This window comes from Herpailurus yagouaroundi, unplaced genomic scaffold, assembly GCF_014898765.1.
Source record: "Herpailurus yagouaroundi ecotype Mexico unplaced genomic scaffold, PumYag 308, whole genome shotgun sequence".
Lineage (NCBI taxonomy): Eukaryota > Metazoa > Chordata > Mammalia > Carnivora > Felidae > Herpailurus > Herpailurus yagouaroundi.
The window spans coordinates 2,910,548-2,931,343 of NW_024412525.1; the positions used below are offsets into that span (position 1 = coordinate 2,910,548).

General features: G+C 49.0%; 1 protein-coding gene across 2 annotated transcripts; it reads left to right on the forward strand.

The window, feature by feature from the left end:
• The first annotated feature begins 883 nt into the window (after nucleotides 1–883).
• RNPEP (arginyl aminopeptidase) lies at nucleotides 884–19,522 on the forward strand. 2 transcript variants are annotated; one of them, XM_040462306.1, is made up of 11 exons: nucleotides 884–1,390; nucleotides 5,529–5,669; nucleotides 5,986–6,134; nucleotides 10,628–10,744; nucleotides 11,366–11,601; nucleotides 14,209–14,322; nucleotides 15,195–15,307; nucleotides 15,486–15,594; nucleotides 16,744–16,968; nucleotides 17,777–17,919; nucleotides 18,915–19,522. In XM_040462306.1, the coding sequence occupies exons 1-11, from the start codon at nucleotides 944–946 to the stop codon at nucleotides 19,071–19,073; spliced, it is 1,953 nt and encodes a 650-aa protein (XP_040318240.1). In that variant the 5' UTR covers nucleotides 884–943; the 3' UTR covers nucleotides 19,074–19,522. The 2 variants fall into 2 exon arrangements, with proteins under 2 accessions (XP_040318240.1, XP_040318241.1); XM_040462307.1 differs by lacking the exon at nucleotides 18,915–19,522 and adding an exon at nucleotides 18,427–18,890 and having other exon boundaries at nucleotides 887–1,390.
• The last annotated feature ends 1,274 nt before the right edge of the window (nucleotides 19,523–20,796 follow it).

The following is a 20,796-nucleotide window of genomic DNA, read 5'->3' on the forward strand; positions in this document are numbered from 1 at the left end:
AGTAGGAAACCATATTTTTTATGAATAAAAATTATGAGTTTTATGAAAAACTCCCTACATTGTCTTTAAAAATCTCATTCCCTACCTGATCTGTGAAAATATCATCACTGATCGGCTATTTACAGAAGGGCTATTGCAACCCCATTCATACAGAAGAGAAACAAAGTATAAAGTAGAAGTAACCCTGGCTCAACACAATCAGGGAAATAAAACTACGCACTATGCACAGCCAAGCCATTAAATTGTACGGTGCTAAAAAAAAAAAAAAATTGTACGGTGCTGATTCACTATTCCTTGGCGGAAGGATGGAAAGATAGATGTGCTTGGCATCTCCTGGGATGAACCTTGATCTGGTGTGGAATTCTGTGTTTACCAAGTGTGTTTAGGCAAATTACCCCACTGAGTTCTCACAATTAACTTGTGAGATAGATATTACTCCTATCTTACAGGTGCAGAAAGGGGCTTACAGAGATTCACCTTTGTTGGCAGTGATTTGCCCAAGGTGACACACAATCCTAATAATTGGTCGAGCTCAGAGCTTGAGATCTTGGATCCAGGGCTCAATCTACATCCTGCTACCTTCCTGGGAGATTAGGAGAGTGAAACGTCAGCAGAGAAAGGTGTCGCCACTCGGACTACTGTAACATCGCAGTACGATGAATTTGGGCAAATGTGGACCAAATTATCCCACTGTACCTTTTCTCCAAAGTCCAGAAGTACCTCGTATAAAGCTGGAAGAGTGGAGCCTTGGTGAACAGGGGAGAGGTGGTGTGGTCAGGTCTCAGGTCTTCGGAGAGGGGCGTGACCCAGCCCTGGTCTCCCTGGGGGCGTGCCCCGAGGGGGCGTGGCCCGCAGCGGGGCAGGGCGCTCGAGGCGGGGCTTCCCGCCGCAGTAGACGGAGCCGGCGGATTTCCCCGCGTTTGCTACACGGCACGGTGGGGCCATGGCGAGCGACGGGCCTCCGAGCGGCTCCAGCGCGGCCCCGCGACCGCTGCACTCGGCGCAGGCCGTGGACGTGGCCTCGGCCTCCAATTTCCGGGCTTTCGAGATGCTGCACTTGCACCTGGACCTGCGGGCCGAGTTCGGGCCTCCGGGGCCGGGGCCGGGCAGCAGGAATTTGAGCGGCACCGCGGTCCTGGAGCTGCGCTGCCTGGTGCCCGAGGGCGCCACCGAGCTGCGGCTCGACTCGCACCCGTGCCTCGAGGTGACGGCGGCGTCGCTGCGGCGGCAGCGGCCCGACTCGAAGGAGCAGCCCGCGGAGCCCGTGCACTTCCGCACGCAGCCGTTCTCGCACTACGGCCAGGCCCTGTGCGTGGCCCTTCCGCAGCCCTTCGCGGCCGGCGAGCGCTTCCAGGTTCTCCTCACCTACCGCGTCGGGGAGGGACCCGGGGTGAGTTCGCCCCCTCACCCGGCCACTTCCTGCCCGCCCTTCCAGCCCTCCGAGCTGGCCGCCGGCCGGCACTCACCCCACCCCACCCCTAGGAGAAAGGAGAAGATGCTTCCGCCCTGGCGGAGAGGGGCCTCGGGGCACCCCTGGGCACGCCTCCCGCCCTGAGCTCCCCGCCTTCTTCCCAGGCTGCCCGCTTTCCCTCTTCTGGCTTCAGGCCAGCCTCCGTGCTGTGCACCCTTCGTCCTTTCCACCCTTCCTGCCTCCCCACCCTTCCTGCCTCCCCTCCCTAGCGACTGTGGTGGCCTGTCTGCGTTGTTTCCCCCTCATCACGCTGGCGGGCTGCCATTTCTGCCTGCAGAGGAAACCTTAGCCGAGGCGGCTTTCTGGATAACGAGCTATTTATAAACCGAATTTAATGTTTCACGGGGCCTTGGGACCTAGGTCCCTGATAACGAGCTACCTAGTTTTTCCTTTATGGCAGCCCTGGACAATGCCGGCCCATGAGCCCTGGATGCTGACTCAGCCCTTTGCCCTACGCGTTCTTGTAGTGCCCCAGGCTGAACTAATCCTGAACCCCCGTAGTTATTTAAGTTTTCTTTTGCCAAGTTCTAGATTTGATGAACGGAAGAATTTGAGTACGAGCGAGAAATGGAATGAGGGTGTAGTAGGCCCTCTCGCTGTTGATGGGAGGACAAATATTGGTATGAAAGGATGGATGGTTCTGTGGCTTACATTTGTGAAAGTCAGAAGCTCCTTCACAGGGAGTTCTGAGGCTGTGGTTGCTAGTCATTCGTCAGGTGGGGTGGCTTGCAAGTTTCAGGGTAGGCTGCTGGCCTACAGACAGTTTACTTATCTATCTAGCAGTTCCCTTTCACTTTTAGAGGCAACTCAAAGGGCAGTTCTGTTTCCAGCTTCTGCTATTCAGGGAGTAAATGAACCTGGGGTAGAACTGGCTTAAAAAAGGAAAAGTCCAAAGCAATGCAAATTGACTTCCAAGGCAAAGGGAAAACCCTCCAAGGGTTCCGGAATATCTGTAAATGTGTTTGGTTGCTGTGTTTGGTTGTTATATTCTAGTTTCTGGTTTGGGGCAGGAACTTGGAATCCAACAGGATAACTGGAAAAATTAAGCCCTCTCTGAAATTGCCTACTGAAAGTGGCACCTCGAAATGAACAAAAGGAGGGGTTCCCGGGTGACTCGGTTGAGCAGCCGACTCTTGATTTCTGCTCAGGTCATGTTCTCATGGGTTGGTGAAATGGAGCCCTGCTTCCTGCTCCGTGAGAAGAGAGCAGAGCCTGCTTGGGATTCTCTCCCTCTCTCTGTCCCTCCCCAATCTGGGTGCTTGCACTTGCGCTCTCTCCCCCGCCCCCCAAAAATAAATAAGTGAACTTAAAAAAAGTCAAAACGAAATAGCTTTCATAGAGACAGAACAACAGAGACCCACACTTTACAAAGAACTGCCCTTTGCCCTGTAAAGGTCTGCATTAAAGGCACTTGTATGTATTCCTTCTCATTGCCACCATCCCAAGTGAGGACTCTCAACTCACCTTAATCATTGCAGGTAGCAGCCTCTCCCTGACTTTAGACTCTTGAGACAAGTACAAGAGTACTTGTACTGCAGGCTTCTTCATTCTGTCTTCTGTGTCTTTCTAAACAAACAACAAAAAACCTCAACCAAGATGATGAATAAGAAGTGACGGAGGGGATGACCAGTACTTATTAAGATGTGCCAGGGACTAGTCTATGAGTTTGACAGAAGTTAAATGCATTGTCTTTATATAAGTGCCTAATACAGTGCCTGGCTACACTGTATGTTAGCTCTTCCTGTCATCTCATTAAATTTCTTTCATTAATAGGATTAAAAAAGTTTAGATTAGCAAGACCAGTGAGCCGGTAGTAGAGTTTCCATATAGCCCTCCACACAGTTTCCCCTCTTAGCATTTTGCAAGTATGATGCCTTTGTTACAATTAACGAACTGATACTGATAACTAAAGTTCGGAGTCTTTTTCAGATTTTCTTAGTTTTTACTTAATATCTTTTTCTGTCCCAGGATCCCATCCAGAATACCACAGTATATTAGCTTTCATGTATCCTTGGGCTCCCTTTGGCTATGACAGTTTCTCAGACTTTCCTTGTTTTTGATGACCTTGACTGTTTTGAGGAGTATTGGTAAGATATGTTGTAGGATGCTTCTCTATTGGAATTTGTCTGTTTTTCCTTTGATCAGACTGTGGTTATTAAAAATTTTTAAAAGTAAAAGTTTATTTTTTACAGCAGTTTTAGGTTCAGAGCAACATTTAGTGGAATGTCACAAGAGTGAAGTGCTGTTTTCATCACATGATAATGAGAATCCATAATATCAACATGATCTCTGACTGTCTGGGGTGATCTCACTCACCTGGCTAAGGTAGTGCCACTTTCTCCAGTCCACAGAAATACCATGTGGTATTTCTTTCTCCTTCTTTCCATCTGTACTATACTCTTTGGAAAGAGACTCATTAAAATCTTCACACGCATAACACACAAATCTCAAAGAATAAGTCAGCATCTCCATGTGGCGTCCTTATGCCTCTTAAAAGTAGGTCTCAAATACCTGTGTTCAAAGCCTTTCAAAGTGCACCTGCCGAGGCATGCCGCCCACCCCTGTATCTGAAACCTACCACCAGCTCCCAGAGACCGTCCATCCGTGCCTTTCTTCATGTTCTATCCACCTGCTTGAGAATGTCTTCTCCTCTCCTTTCCAACCATCTCAGTCTGACTCACCTTTAAACCAGAAAGTTTTGCTTCCTGGATTTACCTAATCCTTTTCTAAATTCTAAATGGCACTTAGTGCTGACATATCCTCCCCCACCCCCCAGCCCCACAGTTAGATCTGTGTGGTAAGTAAACTTTTTGCTGGAGGCAAAAATTGCGTTTGTAATAACCATTCAGATTTGCCCTTGGTTAAAGGCTAACAGAAAACAAATTAAGAATTGTATATAGCCAGGGTGCCTCACTGGCTCAGTCAGTGGAATGTGCGACTCTTGATCTCGGGATTGTAAGTTCGAGCCCCACATTGGGTGTAGAGATTACTTAAACATCTTTAAAAAAATTTCTTTAAAGAATTGTATATAGCCAATGTCTATAATGTAAAATACATTTATTCTGAAAGGGTAAGTTTTAGTTTCAGGAATAGAGAATTTCGTTTCAGGAATTTTTTTTTTTTTTAGAAAATTTTTTTGTTTATTTCGAGAGAGAAAATGTGAGTGGGAAGGGTCAGAGAGAAGGAGACAGAGAATCTCATGAAGGCTTGGTGCTGTCGGCACAGAACCCAACGCAGGGTTCGAACTCACAGACCATGAGATCATGACCTGAACCGAAACCAAGAGTCGGCCGCTTAATGGACTGAACCACCCAGGCACCCCTGGAGAACACATGTTAATCACAGACTCCTCCCGCTTCACTTCTCCTTTTTTGTGTGTTCTATCACAAGTTCAAATACAGCTGCTTCCTTATTTTTTTGTAATGTTTATTTAATTTCAAGAGGGAGAGAGAGAGAGAGAGAGGGAGAGGGAGAGAGCATGAGCGGGGGAGGGGCAGAGAGAGAGAGAGACAGACAGACAGACAGACAGACAGAAGCCAAAGCAGGCTCCAGGTTCCAGGCTGTCAGCATAGAACCCGATGCGGGGCTCAAACCTACAAACCGTGAGACCATGACCTGAGCCGAAGTCGGACCCTTAACCGATTGAGCCACCAGGTGCCCCTGTTTTGTTTTTTTGATGAGAAACAACTACAGTGTGAAGGACTCAGAGGAGGAAGACAGTATGCCAGGGTCAGAGGTCATGTCTGGAATTCTTAACCATCTGAGCCACCCAGGTGCCCGAGGCCATTTCTAGAATTCTTGAGATGCCTGATGGGATACAGTGAGGAATAGACCCTTTGTGGTGTTTCTTCCATGTGAAGCGGATGTCATACCTTGGCATGGATTCCAAGTAGATTAAATTCACAGTAGGAGAGAACTTCACAGTTAGGGCCAAATTGCTGGCAGAAGGATTGTAAGGATTCCCTAAAAGTCTCCCATGCCAGCCAACTCCTTTTCCCTGGCTGGACTGAGCTCATGTAGAGGGTGTCAGTTTTGAAATGTTCTTTTATTCTCTTAGGTTTGCTGGCTGGCTCCTGAGCAGACAGCAGGAAAGAAGAAGCCTTTTGTCTATACCCAGGGCCAGGCTGTCCTAAACAGGGCCTTCTTCCCTTGCTTCGACACTCCTGCAGTGAAATGCAGATATTCAGCTCTTATCGAGGTAAGAGGGCTAAGGTTAAGTGTACTTGCCCTTGGGGTTGAAAATATAATTCCAGATCTGTCTGGCCACATTTCAGCTGGTAAATTGTTACGTCTGTCCAGTGGCCCCTCTGCAGAATTCCTTCATGTACAGAAGTTTTATTTGTGCTAAATCTCATCAGCTTAGCACAAGTTTAGTGTCTTGAAACCTTTGTGTTCCCCAAGATGGGCTCCAGGTCATTGCTGTCACCATGCAGGTTGCCGGCCGTGCTGTCCTTTAAGCTAATCAAAAGGAGACTCTGTCCAGGTAAAATCTCCTAAGCTTTCTCTGTTGTCAGGTCCCAGATGGCTTCACAGCTGTGATGAGTGCTAACACCTGGGAGAAGAGAGGTCCAAATAAGTTCTTCTTCCAGATGTGTCAGCCCATCCCCTCCTATCTGATAGCTTTGGCCATCGGAGATCTGGTTTCGGCGGAAGTTGGACCCAGGTAGGAGACAAAGACCCCCACAGGCAAGGTTGGACTGACCTCGAGCCGAGGAGGCCTCTGACCAGTGGCCCCAGTGTGATGGTCTTTGGGACAGTCTCACATCCTCTCCGAATCCACAGCCTCTCTGCAGCCGAGAAGTGTGTGGTATGAATACAGCGGGAGGAAGTGCTCTTTTTGTCCCGTCCCTTCCTCCTTCCCTCCCTCCCTGCAGTTCTATAATCCTGCTGTCTAGAATGAGCTCATCAGTCCTACTAGCGGTAGCTGCTGTCCTGGGCCACCTCGTGGAGTACGGTTGGCACTGAGACAGCAGTGTCAGATTGATCTTTATTAGTGTCTTTAAGTTCTGAGTTCCCTGCTAGCAATTGTATTTGCTTTGTAATCTTTGTACCAAATCTCCCCGTTTTCTCTAGCAGTCAATTCCTGGAAATATACAACGTTGATGTCATTGTTTCCCTCTGGAGAAGAAAGCGGAAGCTCCTTTTTTTGTCTGCTCCAGCTGCATAAACCTGAACCCATGGTGACAGAGAGACCTCCACGAAGTTAGAAGGGTCTCATGGAGATAAATAAGGATTTTGTAAGGTTTCCTGCGAAAAGAAACTTGCCCAGGAGTATAGGTTTTTCCCGGCCCTCATACGATCTGCCAGCACAGCGTAATCCTGATGTAAAATGTTAAAGGTTGGACGGTAAAGCTGTGGTGCGTTTCCTGCCTCTGTCGCTGTGGCTCCTTGCTCAGTTCTTGGAGGTGCTGGTGTCCTTGCCGGGATTGGTTACAGCCTCAGACTTTGTAGCTGGGCTCAGTCGTGAATCTTAGTTCCTGGGTTTCAGAGAGAATGATAAATGGGATGCCATTGGCCTCTGCTTCAAGGACACACACTCAAAACAACACCGGTCTTGAAAGGCTAGGTGCTCTTTTTTCATGAAGGGCTGTGTTTCTGACAGATAGGGTAGTAGGTAACCAAAGGAATGTCAGCTTTGCATTGACAGGGAAATAGTTAAGTAAAGTAATGTCATTTTATTTTTATTTTTATTATTTTTAATATGTTTATTTTTTTAATGCTTATTTATTTACTTATGTTGAGAGAGAGAGAGAGAGAAAGCAGGGGAGGGACAGAGGGAGAGGGAGAGAGAATCCCAAGCAGAGTCTGCACTGTCAGCACAGAGCCCGACTCAAGGCTCCATCTCACGAACCGCAAGATCACGTCCTGAGCCAAAATCAAGAGTCAGTTGATGTCAATTGACTGAACCTCTCAGGCGCCCCGTAAGGGAATGTCATTTTAGAGAATTTTCTCTTACTAGGGTTCCGTTAGTACGACTATGAGCTGCTAATGAGAAATGAGGGAATGTATTCCAAACACAATGGAGAATGATGATTTTTTTTTTTTTTTTTTTTTTTTTTTGAGCCCTCTGTAATAAAATGACGATCGAGTACATCAATCCAGGGGATAGAATCTGTGTGACCGGTCACGATGACTGATTCCTTCCCCTGTCAGGCAGTCGGGTAGCCAGTCAGGTAGTCGGTCTTTGCCCCACATCTGAGGCTCTTGTGTAGGTATGCAGGGTGGCAGGCTCTTCTGGCAAACTTTGTGACCCGTCCCCGTTAGCAGAGGAGGGAGATCCTGGTCAGAAGAGACAGTGGACATGTCCCAGTCGTCGCTTTTATGTATAATCTCTTCTGATCCTTCTGTAACCTCACTGAGGGAGATATTATTGTCTCCATCTTCCCGATATGCAAACCGAGGCTTCAGGTAGAATTGCTTGTGCAGAGTCACATGCGTTTCCATTGCACATCCGGTGCTCGTTGTGCCAGACCACTGGTGATGAAATTCCAGCTTGACTGAGAACACTCCAGTGTCTTCTGACAGAAATCAGTGGACTGGTGGAAGTATCTTGGATGTCCCCTACCTACCCTGACCTTCACCTTCTAGGTGCAGCACACCGGAGTAGCCTGGGTTTAAGGACTTTGCCAGTTGTGATATCCAAGCTGGTCACAAAGCAATTCCTTGCAGATTTCTGACTCTCATGTCACCGTCTTTTCTCAACCTCGTGCCCTGTCACATCATTTTTGGCGACTTTTTTCTCCGTCTGGATTACCTGTCCAACACCCAGGGTTGAGGGTGGCTTCAGGGTTTCTCGAGCTCCTCTCTCCAGGGAGCCTTCTCCACCTGATTCAGGCCCCCGCACTCAAGGGCACACTACGGTGTAAGTCCTGGCCGTGGGCATTATCATGAGCTGTGCTGTGGCAGAAATTTTAAATACCTTCACCTCATTCGTTCTCTGACCCCACGCTCCTAACCTTCCAGCCCTGTGGTGGCCTCACTCCCACTGTATCTGCTTCTCAAGCTCCCAGAGGCCTTTCTTCCTGCAAGCTATACATTTCCTCCCAGGCACCAGCCTCTTGTGACCTGGCCCATCTTCTCTCCGTGGCCCAGGTGTGGGGTTGATCATCTCCTACCAACATCCCAGGCTGCCTTGCGTGCTGTCCTGCTGCTGTAACTTCTAGCCCCGGCTCCGACCGTCCCCTTTTCTCTTTCTTCTGTACCTGGGTGTCTGAGAGCAGTACACAGCTGTGCATACTGATTCTGCTACCCATTTCTGGTTTTTTGGTGAAAAGTTGGAATTAAAAGTTGAAATAGACGGGGCACCTGGGTGACTCAGTTGGTTAAGCGTCTGACTTCGGCTCAGGTCATGATCTCATGGTTCGTGGGTTCGAGCCCCGTGTCAGGCTCTGAGCAGGCTCTGAGTCTGTTTCGGATTCTCTGTCTCCCTCTCTCTGCCCTTCCCCCGTTCATGCTCTGTCTCTCTCTCTCTCTCTCTTTCTCTCTCTTTCAAAAATAAGTAAACATTAACAATTTTTTTAAGTTGAAATAGACATTTATGTGGTTTTCAAGGAAAATATAACAGATGTAGTCTTCAACTATAGATAGGCTTTCAATATTGTTCAGCAGACCTTTGATTTACCTTTCTGGCTCACTCTCCTAGAAGGAAGGAAGGAAGGAAGGGAGGGAGGGAGGGAGGGAGGAAGGGAGGAAGGGAGGAAGGGGGAGGGAAGGAGGATGGAAGGATTTAAAGGAAGACTTGTCTCTTCAGTTTTCCTATTCAGACACCCTACCCTCACTCCAAGCAATGATCTTGTCTCCTCCTTTATTGAGTATATTTAATTTGTCAGATACGGTTATGTCCACTTCCTGTTTTCCATGTAAAAAATCATCTTCATCTGCCTTCATTTGTCCCCTTTTTCCCCCTGGACTCTGAAGAGGGGTCCCTCCTTCTGTTTAAAGCCAAATCTCTTCATCTGAGCCATCACTGACTCAGCCCCTCCCCCAAATCCCATGGGGCCTTGCTTTATTGCTCACCCCTCGCTCTTCAAATGGGTAGCCTCCCCGCCCCCCGCTGGCTCTTTCCTTCTGACCCCTAACCATGTTCCTGTTTCCCCTAGTTCAAAAACAAAGCAAAAAACAAACTCATGGACTCCACACTCCCTTCTGACACACTGTTTCTGCTTCCTTTCTTAGCCAAGTTTCTTAGAACAGTGGTGTATACACTCCCTCACCCCCCATTTACTGCCTGGACCCATTGGAATCCAGCACCTCTCCGGGTTACACTGCAGAAACTCCTGTAGTAAGAGAGGCCACTGGCCTCAACATGTACCGCACATTGGCTGCTCTTCAGTGCTTGTCTTGATGTTCTCCTCTATTTCTTTTGCCTCTGTTGACCCTCCTCTGGCCTCCATGACACAATTCTGTCCTGGTTCCGGGACCTCCTGGTTCGCCCCTTCTGGTCTCCTTTGTGGGCTCTTCTCTGCCCAACCCCACGTGTGCTGGTGTCACCCAAGATTCTGGTTTTGACCCATTATCCTACATACGTCACTTAGGGATACTCACTGTTGTAATTTAAGGTATTTTCTGGGTACTGCAGCTAGAGCGATCCGTCAAGACTCAATCCGATAATACCACTTACTGGTGTAAAATGCTCTCATGGGGGCGCCTCATGGGTGGCTCGGTCAGTTAAGGGTCCAACTTGGGCTCAGGTCACAATCTCATGGTTCATGAGTTCAAGCCCCGCTCTGGGTCTCCGGAAAGTGGGGGAAAGGAAACCAACATTTAGTACACGAGGCATTGTATAAGGGGTTTTTATATGCTGTCTTTATTTCATTTTTACCACTCGTTTTCCAGATGAGGAAACAGGCTCAGAGAAGTCAGTGACTTTTGCAAGGTCACATTCAGTGTTGGACACGTAAAATTGTAGCAGTGTGAGTTTGAGCCTGTTGCACACGGGAGGCTGCTGCCTCCACAGTGCTCTGTCGCGATCTCATTTATCCGTCCCTTGGACCCATGCAGGTGATTTGACCTTGCATCTCCTGTCTCTGCGGCCACATTGTGACATTCCTTTGGCTCCAGTAGAAGACTGCCAGTTTTCTACAGGTGCTTTCGGGATCGGGTCTCCACAATAGGTCTCCAAACACCATTCTTCTTTTTCTGTGCTTTTGTCTTTAGGAGCCGGGTGTGGGCTGAGCCCTGCCTGATCAAGGCTGCCAAGGAGGAGTACAACGGGGTGGTAGAAGATTTTCTGGCAACAGGAGAGAAACTTTTTGGACCCTACGTTTGGGGAAGGTGCGGTATCACATTGACTCTGATGTCTTTTGTTAAACTTGAGTCCCGGAGCAGAGTTCCCCAATCCAGAAGGAAAGGAAAGGAGGGAAAGAATGAGGAAGGGATAAGCCAGGCCTTGTTCATTATTGCTGAGGAGGGGACCCTGACAGAAAGGGTTATTGAAGGGACCAAAATGTGCCTTCCAGCCGCTAAGCGTGGAGATCAGGAAACACTGTCAGGGGACCTTTGTCGACTTACTTTCCTGGCTGCTAAAAGCAGCCACATACTCTCATTTTTCCCTTTGACATCTCCAGACTTCAGCCTCCTCAGATAAAAGGCTCTGTTAGGTCTTTGTGACCCCAAGTGGGCCACCGGTGAGCTAACTGTTGACAGAGCTGACCATATGCCCATCCCCTGGTGCGAAGGAGAATGGAGAGCAAGTCTCAGAGAGGCGCCTCCACGAGAGCAAAACCTGGGGAAAGGGAAGTCCCAGCGAGCTGGCCGGGGGACTGAGGAGCCTGGGCGTCATCTCAGCACGGCGCCCGGTGTTGAACACCGCCTGTTCAGTGGCTGCATCTCTCAGGACTGAGGGTCGGGCCTGGGGAGCCGAGGCCTGTCTGTGACCTCCCGTTTTCTCGGCAGGTATGACCTGCTCTTCATGCCCCCATCCTTTCCATTTGGAGGAATGGAGAACCCTTGTCTGACCTTTGTCACCCCCTGCCTGCTAGCAGGGGACCGCTCCTTGGCTGATGTCATCATCCATGAGATCTCCCACAGTTGGTTTGGGAACCTGGTCACCAATGCCAACTGGGGTGAATTCTGGCTCAATGAAGGTTTCACCATGTATGCCCAGAGGAGGATCTCTACTGTCCTCTTTGGTAAGCCAGCCCTCAGGTCCCCTCCTTCTCCTAGGGGCCCTGTCCCCAGTTCCTTAGCCAGTGAGGCCAATGTGGTCTCCTTTGAAGTTTCGGGACACAAGCGGGTGTGAGGGGAGGAGCAGTAGTGCAGAAAGTTCTGATGAGAGGCCACGGAGGGCCAACTCTAGACAAACGTTCCTTCTAAGCGCGTGATCTCTACTTCATTCCATGTCGTTAAGTCAGCAGGCTTAGGGGAAGGGAATCTCACAAATTGCGTGTTGACTGATAGGGGACCTAACAGCGAAAGGACCCCCTCATCAAAGCTGAGGACACACTTGATGCTCTGTTCTCCCAACAGCCGGGCAGCCGCTGGGTAGAGTTGCCCAGGGCTGTTCACCCAGATAGCTAGTTAATTTTATGAATGAATCAGGGGTGTCTGGCTGCCTCAATCGGTAGAGCATGCAACTGTTGATCTTGGGGTTGTGTGTTTGAGCCCCACATTTGGTGTAGAGATTACTTTAAAATATTAAAAATAAATAAAAAATAAGACCATTATAATGATACCTTCTATTGAACACTTACATACCAGCTTTGTCCTAGGCATCTTATTAAAAATACATCATTTAAGGGGTACCTGGGGGGCTCAGTTGGCTAAGCGTCTGACTTTGGCTCAGGTCATGATCTCGCAGTTTGTGGGTTTGAGCCCTATGTTGGGCTCTGTGCTGACAGCTCGGAGCCTGGAGCCTGTTTCAGATTCTGTGTCTCCCTCTCTCTCTGTCCCTCCCCTGCTCACTCTCTGTCTGTCTCTCTCAAAAATAAATAAACATTAAAAAAATTTAAAACAAATACATCACTTAACAATTTTACCGTAGCCTGATAAAAGAGATATTATTTTCATTTTATATATGAGTCCACTGTGACTCAAAAAGTATAAGAAATGTGCCCAAGCCACTTAGCAGCTGAGGACAGAACCCCAAATTGAGCCCAGGTGGGCTTTTAAAATCTTTTCTCAACGTTGTCTCATTATTGAAAACCTGCTATAGATCAGATACTATAAAAAAAAATAATGTTTATTATTTCTGTCATCAAAATCTCTTTTGATGTACATGGGAAAACACATACAATGCATTTATCCATAATCTCACTGTTCAGAGAGAATGTAATATATCCTTTCAAACATTTTTCTATGTGTGTGTGTGAATCATCAGACCTTAAAACTGCCTTTTTTTTTTTTAACTTAATAAAGTTAAACATTTTCCCAAGTCATTAAATTTTCTATAGCTGCGTGGTATGGCCATTTCTTAATTTATTCAATCAGTCTCCAATATTTTCTGTTTTCTTAATGAAAGAATATTTTGACAAATATTTTTATATCGAAATGTTCACACATGTTTCATATGGTCTCAACAAAGATAGATTCCTAGAGACATAATTTCTGGATCTGAACATTTTAAAGGCTTTTTAGCACACATTGTCCATTGCCTCCCAGAAAGTTTGTGCAGATCTACCCTTCCATCCAGAGTATGTAGAGCAAAAGCCTATGTGTGAATATCTTAATCAGCTGCTAAGAATCCTGCTACCAAATATTATCATCCAGCCACACAGATGAAGAAATTGAGGCTCAGAGAGATTAAATACCTTGCCCAGAGTCAGAACACCTTGTGAGTGGCAGAGGTGGTTGGTTCAAAACCTGGTCCCCTTCCCCTCAACCATTCCCTCAGTCCTTTTTAGAACCAGAGGAGATGTAGAGACCCTTAGAAAAATTATGGGTGACCGTTTGTCTTGTCTGACAGGAACGGTCATATGAATATATAATCTTTCTATTTTTATTTTTTTTAGTGGCTCACATTTTTTTTTTTAAGTTTATTTCAGAGAGAGGGAGAGAGAGAGAGAATGAGCGGGGGGGGGGGGGGCAGAGAGGGAGAGAGAGAGAGAAAGAGAGAGAATCCCAAGCAAGTTCCACGCTTAGTGCAGAGCCCAACACAGGGCTCGATCTCACAACCATGAGATCCTGACCTGAGTCAGTATCAAGAGTTAGACACTTAACCGACTGAGCCACTCAGACCCCCCTATAATCTGCTCTTTTTAAAAAATTTTATTTATTTTTGAGTATGAGCGGGGGAGGGGCAGAAAGAGAGGGGGACAGAGGATTGAAAGTGGGCTCCATGTGGACGGCAGAGAGCCTGATGCGGGACTCGAACCCACGAACCGTGAGATCATGACCTGAGGAAGTCAGACGCTTAACCGACTGAGCCATCCAAGCGTCCCCTCTATAATCTGTTTTTATAGAAAATCAAATTAATATCTCTAAAAATAAAAATCTATTGATAAGGAAAGGTAACAGGAAAAGGCATGAGATTCCCTCATCGTTGTGTGCGGGTGACACTGACAGCCTGAGCTTAACCAAGTGCTTTCTTAGGCCAGAGCGACAGGGAGCTAGGAGCTGAGTCAGGTTCTCTGTCATTGACCCTTCTTGCCCTGGGATCCCCAGGAGGGTCAAGATAGGAAGCCTCAGTTATCTGTCATTGTTCTGTGGCCACAAGGGGGCAGCAACCGTCTTCTGTCCAGAAAGTATACTTGGACGTGATGTTACACTTTGTAGAGACCTAGGGTTTCTTTTTGTCCTAGGCTCTGCTTACACCTGCTTAGAAGCTGCAACCGGGCGGGCTCTGCTTCGACAGCACATGGACATCACTGGCGAGGAAAACCCACTCAACAAGCTCCGAGTGAAGATTGAACCAGGTCCAGGAGGCTCCTCTGTCTGACTCTCCCCTCCCCTAAATTGTGCTTGGAGCCCCAAATTATTTTGAACCTCATATTGATCAGTGCACACCTTGAATACGCTCCTTGGGAAAGAAGAGCCCTCCAGAGCTCTTTGTAGCTGTTCCCTGGCCTCTAGACAGACTCAACCCAAGCCATTCCAGCCAGATGGGAGTTCTTTCCAGTTTTGTGCAGTTTTTAATGACTATACCATTGCCGTCCATTTGTGCAGGCCCATACCCTTCTTTTTCTATCAAGTCAGACCTGTGGTTTTGTAGATTAAGTGTTAGCCTTATTTTATGGAGGATATGAGTGAGCACCCAACAAGTCAAATGACTTGTCCAAGGTCATGTGTTCTTTTCTAACGTTTTTCCTTAGTCCCCTGTGTGACTAATCTAAAACTTTTTCGTGCAATTTAAGCTCACGTTCCTTGATGCCAATGACCATGAAAATGAACTTCTTGTAGACTGGTAATTAGTTTATTTTGGTCTAGAACATTCCTGGAAGGGGAGGTTGTGCATGTAGGTGGTGACCAATAGAAAAGGCACTGAGCCCTGTGCTCAGTCCTAAGACGCAATGGAACCCAATGGAGCAAAGCAATCCCAGGAAAAAGGAAATTTGTCAATTCCCCTGCAAGGTTGCTTCTTTGTCCTCTTATTATGTCCATAATTCGTGACCCTTTAAGATCAACTTTGAAGTGGTTTGAGAGAGGCCAAGATGGATCTGGAAACATTCCTGGCCTTGCTGAACCTGGGGAAGCTGAATTCTGATCTCTTCCATAACCACTCTCTGACTCTGGAGCTGGAGAAGAACAGCGAAGGCGACAGGTTACAAGTGTCTGCTTTCTCTGCTAGGTGTGGACCCAGATGATACCTACAACGAGACCCCCTATGAGAAAGGCTTCTGCTTTGTCTCATACCTGGCCCACTTGGTGGGTGATCAGGATGAGTTTGACAATTTTCTCAAGGTATAGTCAACTCAGAGAGGAGGGGTGAAAGGAGAACGTGTAGAGAAACCAGCTGGGCCAGAGGATGGGGTAGAGGCAGGGGCTGAAGGGACAAGGGGTTGGAGGAGATTCCAAGGAACAGAGGGACTCTGCTCCCCAGGGGATCCAGAAGGACTGAAAAGTACCTCCCTCCCTGCAGGCCTATGTTAATGAATTCAAATTCCAAAGTATCTTAGCTGATGACTTTCTAGAATTCTACTTGGAATACTTCCCTGAGCTGAAGAAGAAGAGAGTGGATTCCATTCCAGGTGAGCAGAGGAGCCGGCCTACAGGCTTCTAGAAGACAGTAGAGAATTATGGCTAATTCACATCTGGGAAGACTAAGCTGGGGCAGGAAAACGAACGGGAGTCACTTAGCAAGTGGCGAACAGCCTTGTCCCACGAGAATGACTCTTTCTGCTCCTCTTGGCCTCATTTTCTCCACTTTGTCTCTTCAGTCTCTCTTCTCTGTCCTCATTTTCCTCACATCTGCACACACTCAACCAAACCCCCAACTCTGCCCCAGAGAGCTGCCACAGCCCAGGCTGTGACCTAGGGCATTGGTCCCGGCAGCAGCCCCGCCTTGTGAGTGTGGAGTCACCTCGTTCAGCCTTCCGAGTGAAGGAAAATCCCAGCAGCAGCCCTGATTTCAGCTGGGGAGGCACTGCTTCCTAAGAGAGAGTAGATGGTGGCCTGTCACAGATGAGGCAACCCACTTCATGCTGTGCCGACCCTGAGTCTGTCCATCATCGGGCTGGCAAAGTCAGCTCCCTGCTGACAGCCGGGACTGGTCAGGCCTGGAGCACCTACTCTCTGCTTGGAGGCCCACACTTCAAGGTCATGAGACTCTGTGGCTAACGAAAGTTAATAATTACTGAGTGCTTACTACGCACCAGGCAGGATGCTAAACTCGTAATGCATATTTGCTTATTTAATCCTCACCACTGCCAACTAAGGGCCTCCTACCCTGCCTTTTATCGTTTTACAGGTAAAAGGCACAGAGAGGTGAAGTTACATGCCCATGGCCTCCCAGCTAGTTAATGGCAGAGCAGAGCAGAGATAGGAGCCCAGGCAGCCCGGGAGGTTCTGCACCAAGCCGTTCAGGTCATCTGAAGGAGAACGTGAAACTTGATTGACACTAGGAAAGCATTCATCCACTTGGTTCTGACAGCACAGTGTTTATTTGGAGCAAAAACCACTGTCACAGTAGAAAAGGAGGCAGTCTAGTCTGACTGTAACAGTCTAGGTCTCAGTATAAGTGGACCTGACTGAAGCAGGTGGTTGCGTGGGGTAGTGATATTAAGCGTTAGGGATGGATGGAGGCAGACAGGAGCTTGAGGTCTCGGTGTTGCTGGAGCAAATTGACCTCGATGCTACCAGAGCATTCCGACAGTACCTTCTCTCCTTCTACCAAACAGGTTTTGAGTTTGATCGGTGGTTGAACACCCCTGGCTGGCCCCCCTACCTCCCTGACCTCTCCCCTGGGGACTTGCTTATGAAGCCTGCTGAAGAGCTGGCCCAGCTGTGGGAGACCAAGGAGCTGGACATGAAGGCCATTGAAGCTGTGGCCATTTCTACCTGGAAGACCTACCAGCTGGTTTACTTCCTAGATAAGATCCTCCAGAAATCCCCTCTCCCTCCCGGTAAGAAAGCGGGTAAATCCAGGTTCCTTGTGTACAGAGCTTTATATCAGGAGCTAGAGGGAGACTGGGAGGGAAGCCCTTGCAATGCCTACCCCTAGGCCATTGCCAGGTGTTAGCAGGTGGATGCAAGCACTTCACAAGAAACACGTCAACAGATGATGTAAGTCATACATGCAAATGCCCTGGGGAACAGAATAATAAAGCCTAGCATTCGTTGAGCCCTCTGGGTCAGCAGGTAATTCTTTTAAACTCTACGTCTGAGGTTATTGAGTCCTCCTAACTACTCTGTGCCTAGCTGCTATGATTGTAACCCCCAGGTGATGGAGAATGAACTTGAGCACAATTAGATCACATGGCCCATAAACGCTGGGGCTGGGATTTGGAAGCTGTCAACCACTAATGCTAAGTTGCTGCTCAGCCAGAAATAGCAGTCACCCAGGGGTGTTGTAAAGAGAAAAAGTGAACACCGGACTAACTTTTAGCTGGTGGTGGTGGTGGGAGGAAAAATGGGACACAGGGTATTTGAGGAGGATACCTGTGCTTTATTCCTGGAGGGCAAACGGAAGACGGCAGAAAGTGTGTAATTTGATGGAAGAGCCTTAGAAATTAAGGTAAATTCGGAAATAGGACATTACCCTTTCAGAGCAGAAGATGACCAGAATGAGCATAAAATGGATGGGTGGGAACCTCCTTGACGTCATTCCCGGAGCCCCCGGAGTGCCTATGGACAGACTGCTGAGACTGGAGTTTGGCCTCTGGCTCGTGGCTCTGATGAAACAGCCGTTAAAAACCCATTTCCTCTTTTCAGGGAATGTGAAGAAACTGGGAGAGACTTACCCAAAGATCTCCAACTCCCAGAATGCGGAGCTCCGGCTCCGATGGGGCCAGATCGTCATTAAGAATGACCACCAGGAGGATTTCTGGAAAGTGAAGGAATTCCTGCAGAGCCAGGTGGGTGAGCCCCACCTCCTTGTCCCCCTCAAGGCACGCGGTGGGCCCCTCAGCCTTATTGGCAGTAGTCCTGCAGGTAGAGCCTCACTCTCTGCCCTTCTCTGGAGCAGAGGAGGGAGGGAGGGCGGGAGGGGAAGGACCTCGGGAGGACCCTGATCAGCAGTCTCCTTCCTGAGTGTGGCTGGTGGAGGTGTTGCCTGGGGAAGAGGCCTCCAGGGTTGGGGAGCCTTTTCCAGATCCCCCGGTAAAAGCCAGTCAGAGCTACCCCCCACCTGGGAACAAAGGTAAAGCGGGACTGGAGGGCCGGTCTTGCGGGGAGGGGCCCAAGGACCAGAGAGACAGCAAAGGGTGAGATCATAGGTTCCTGCTTCCTGGGGGGAAGCTCGTGACCTGGGAGGGCTCAGGCGGCAGCAGGAGCCTGCCCTGCCGGGCGAGGTGGGGCTGGGTAGGAAGTGGCGCCCTGATGCCTACATCTGTTTGCGACCGGAGCTCCGTACCTGTCTGCAGGTGTTCTGAGCCCTCGGAGGGCTTCTCCGAGCCTCTGGAGTTGAGGAACTTTGTGATGTGGCAATCTCACGTTGATGTGGATTTGACTTGTGGGTTTTCTTGCACTTGACCGCAGTTGGGCCTCACGTGGCCCTCAGTTTTACGTGCTGCAGCCTTTGCTACCGGCTCTTAGCTTGGCGTCTGAGCACTTACAGCCTCCTAGGTTCGGAGCCCCATTGTGCCTGCCCTCCTCATTTGCTCTGTTGAGTGTAGACGCCCCTGTGCTGTCAGGGACTGTGAAGACTTAAGATCTACCCACGTGGATCTTTGGCCCCCGGGAAGATGCCAGAATAAGAGCACACCTGCCAGGACACTCCTCATTCCAACACTGATACCCACATCCCTTTTGGCACCTGACGAGGCGTGCCACGAGAGCGGGGCCGGGGGCCGTGCAGACGCACGCACGGAGCAGCCCGCTTAGGCCACGCGTGTGCGTGTGTTTCTTGCAGGGGAAACAGAAGTACACTCTTCCGCTGTACCACGCGATGATGGGTGGCAGCGAGGTGGCCCAGACCCTTGCCAAGGAGACCTTCAAGGCCACCGCCCCCCAACTCCACAGCAACGTTGTCAACTACGTCCAGCAGATCGTGGCGCCCAAGGGCCATTAGAAGCTCGTGGGCATGGCCTCTGCCTCCTCAGACTTCGCAGGCTTTCAGAATACTGTTCCCAAATTCCAGTTCTCCGGTCAAATTCCTGAAGTTTACACACCCTCGGAAAAATCTTTTCTCTGGCTTGGGGGCTGCGACTCTTGGGCCTCTGCGTCGGTGGGAACTTCTCTGGACCGGGAAGTCCTGAGACCAGAGAACCTTCCACAGCTCTCTACTGCAGGGTGCCGGCTGTGGTGACGGCAGGCAATTTTCTCCCCCTCCCCACTCTCTGGGAAGAGCAGAGAGGATTTTCTGGTCCTTTCTCTTCCCTTCTCTTCCCTCTCCTTTTCTTTCCTTTCCTTTTCTGAGTCTTGAAGTACTGTGCAAAGGGCTGCATTCTGGGAATTCTTTTTTTTTTTTTTTTTCCAGGTTTAATCTTTATTTTAATAAATATTTTTAAGTGAAAAGTATTTGAGTCAGAGTTACAACCTGAGTGATTGAAATTTCTGCTTCCATGCACGCCCTCTGTGGGCAAGTAGTCTGAGCAGGTCACTGGGGACCCCCCCCCCCAGAAGCTGACAGCACTTTCCTGCCCGTAGAGAACCCCCAGGGTCAGGAGGTAGGGGTCCCACACACACAGAGATGAAAACATACACAGCGGTATGGCTGAAGCACACCTGTAGCAAATGAACTTCATTCCAGTTCTCTCTAAGGCAGCTAAATTCTCTACCCGTGGTGCCATTCCTGTTCATCCATTCCATTGCTTAAAAAATGTGCATTTTAGTGATTTTTCTCCGGCCTTCTCACAGTCCCTGGGGCTTCACCGGGACTCCCCTGCTTTTGATCCTGGATAAAGTATTTTAATGATGTGGTAATAAATAGAGTCTGCCCAGAACTTTGGCACTAAGTTCTGCTTTCCTGGTTTCAACATGGGGATCTAAGCAGTTAGCAGCTTGGATTTGGGGTGTGGGATGAGGGGAGAGTTGTGAAAAAATATTTAAATATGTTGAAGCTGCCTTTCAGGCACAGGAATACAAGGCACTCCTGACCATTGTGGCTGTGTCCTTGGCTTTGAGGTTGTCCATTCGGGCCTCCCTTCTCTGCACAGGGGTTGGGAAAGAAAACACAGCATAGCCACTGAAATAGATTTGTTCTTGCTCTTAACCAGAGGAAGGGGATGGTGGTGACCAGGTGGCGGGCCAGTGAGGCCTCTGTCCCCTGGCACAGCCAGAGCTTCACCAGCAGAGAGAGAACTTTGGGTCTGAGGAGAGGGATTTGGAGGCCCAGGACTGTCAGAGCTCTGGTAGGCCCTGACACTTTGATGGCAGACTGTCTCCATGGTTCTTTCGAGGCTGTTCCTGGTGCTGTGCTATCGGCAAGGATGATTTTAGGGCCATCCAGATGCCCCACTCAGCTCGGAGTCTGCTTTACCAGCTCTGAGACCAGTGGCTGTCTTTCCTTGTTTGCACAAGAACGTATGACATGATAGTTCTAGTAATAGTAATGGCGAAGAGTCTCCGTGGAAGCAGAAGGCTGGAAAGGTCTTCCTCTGATGGCTGCTCTTTGACCCCACTAACTTTGTGAGCCCTCACATTGCACAGTATGGGGATCCTGACTTGTGTCGCCTGCCCTGCTCACCACTTTTGCCACTCGGCGGTCCTGCCGGATGTGCCTGTCCTTTTATAGGGCTGTGAGGCAGTGCTTTGGCCATCCGTGTCCGAGAGATGAGGCAGTGCCATTGTCC

Bases quoted from the DNA above. Each gene is read 5' to 3' on its own strand.
- RNPEP (XM_040462306.1), top strand. From the start codon at position 944: ATGGCGAGCGACGGGCCTCCGAGCGGCTCCAGCGCGGCCCCGCGACCG. The intron at 14,323-15,194 runs GTCCAGGAGGCT...TTTCTCTGCTAG, and splicing joins CCGAGTGAAGATTGAACCAG to GTGTGGACCCAGATGATACC. The intron at 15,595-16,743 runs GTGAGCAGAGGA...TCTACCAAACAG, and splicing joins GAGAGTGGATTCCATTCCAG to GTTTTGAGTTTGATCGGTGG.